Genomic DNA, 1,699 nt, shown 5'->3' with positions numbered 1-1,699 from the left:
ATTCGATTTCTGGGTAGGGAAGATCCCCTGGAGGAGGGCATGGCAACCCATTCTAGTATTCTTGCCTGGAGAATCCCATGGACATTGGAGCCTGGTGGGCTATAGTCCATAGGGTTGCAAAGAGTTGGACATGACTTAAACGACTTAGCATGCATGCGTGTAAGAAATAATACAGAAAAATCTCTGTACCACATACCCAGGCTTCTCCAATGAGGTAACACCTGGCAGGGATACTGACATTGACGTAATCCAGCAATACATTTTTCGCTTTGAAAATCAGTGTAACCCTTTGAAAAAGGAAAGCATCCACAAAAATATCTCAGGTTGAACAAATAGTCTTTAGATGATGCTTCGTAAATTTGTGAATAAACTTTGTCTGGCTGAGGGAGGCTGAGCAGCTTCTGTTAATTCACCGAACTGCCGATTCTTTGACTGCATCAAAGTTATCTCTCACTGACCTCACTTTCTGAGGAGGAGCAATGCCTTTGCATTTTGTTTCATTTTCGGGTTTCCTAAAATTAAAGTAATAGAGTGGACGGAGTGGTATGAACCAACCACGAAGGTGCAGAACAGAAATAGAAAGCTTCTGAGGTTAAAAATTTGAAAAAAGATCAAAGCAATGATCAGGTAGTGGCAGAGATAGAGGGCCAAGAAGGACAGGATGGAGAGAAAGGCCCTGATGTACGCACGTGTGTGAGGGTTTCTGGGGCCTGTCCATGTGTTTCTCACCTGCCAGGCATGTCTTCCCAAGGAAAATATCAAGGGCAGAGAAGAAATCAGGAAGATGAACAATGGCAATGCAAACTCAGCAAACAGAAAGGCAAACTGTAAGGTAGGGGTTACTTTGATGTGAGTTGTTACATTTGGGAAGAAAAGGCCCAGGAAGTCTTCTCCATAAAATACCCACTTATATTTGACATGCATAGCAGAAGTACTACATGCATACAGCAGGGACACAAGAATCAGCCAAGGAACCAACTTGGAGATCTTCATCTTCAACCAGAACGAGAGCGGGTGAGCGATGGTAGCAATCTTGGTGCAGTAGTAGACACTGAGCCAGGTGGCAAACCAAAGTCCCAAATCATTTACAAATGTGAAAACTACAAGCGTCTCAGTAAATTGAGGGAATTTGATCAAGGAAAGAAGAGCCAGGTTAGTGTAGAAGAAGGCCAGCTGAATTCCCATCCTGGAAATCGCCAAGCAGGAAACAAGGAGATCCAGCGGGATCAACTTTCTCTGCTTGATGAAGTCAGTACCGTTCACAATCACAATGATGCCATTTACTAAAATCCCCAAGAGAAGGTGTACCACTGCCAAAACAAGGTGGCTAACAAGGTGAGACTCCAGCATTCTGAGAAGAAAAAAAGAATCACTTACTTTAAAAAATGATGTAGCTATGGATGTTCAAACAGTTTGGATTATTTGAGTTTTCTTTATCCTTCAACAAAAATTCCTTTAGAGAACACAGCTCTTAACAACAAAAAAAATGAGGTAGGAATGTGGCGGACACTTTTTTCTATCACTGTTTCCTCAATTTAGTCCCAAGGCAGTCAAATAAGAAAGAGATACTTGAGCAATGATTTGCCTCTTAATGATGGCATTTGCATTTCCCTGGTCTATTTGGCTTTCAGCTTCATCATAAGCAAATGGTGGAACCAGACACCTCCAGGGCTGGAGAAGGTCTTCTCCAGTACCTGAG

General features: G+C 42.6%; 1 protein-coding gene across 1 annotated transcript; it reads right to left on the bottom strand.

The window, feature by feature from the left end:
* Positions 1 to 459: 459 nt before the first annotated feature.
* On the bottom strand, positions 460 to 1,350 carry TAS2R1 (taste 2 receptor member 1). The gene has a single exon (NM_001046636.1). The coding sequence runs from the start codon at positions 1,348 to 1,350 to the stop codon at positions 460 to 462; it is 891 nt and encodes a 296-aa protein (NP_001040101.1).
* Positions 1,351 to 1,699: the final 349 nt, after the last annotated feature.

Source organism: Bos taurus, chromosome 20 (genome assembly GCF_002263795.3).
Source record: "Bos taurus isolate L1 Dominette 01449 registration number 42190680 breed Hereford chromosome 20, ARS-UCD2.0, whole genome shotgun sequence".
NCBI classification, from domain to species: domain Eukaryota; kingdom Metazoa; phylum Chordata; class Mammalia; order Artiodactyla; family Bovidae; genus Bos; species Bos taurus.
Note: the sequence above shows the minus strand (reverse complement) of the source record. Positions and strands in the feature narration are given on the sequence as shown.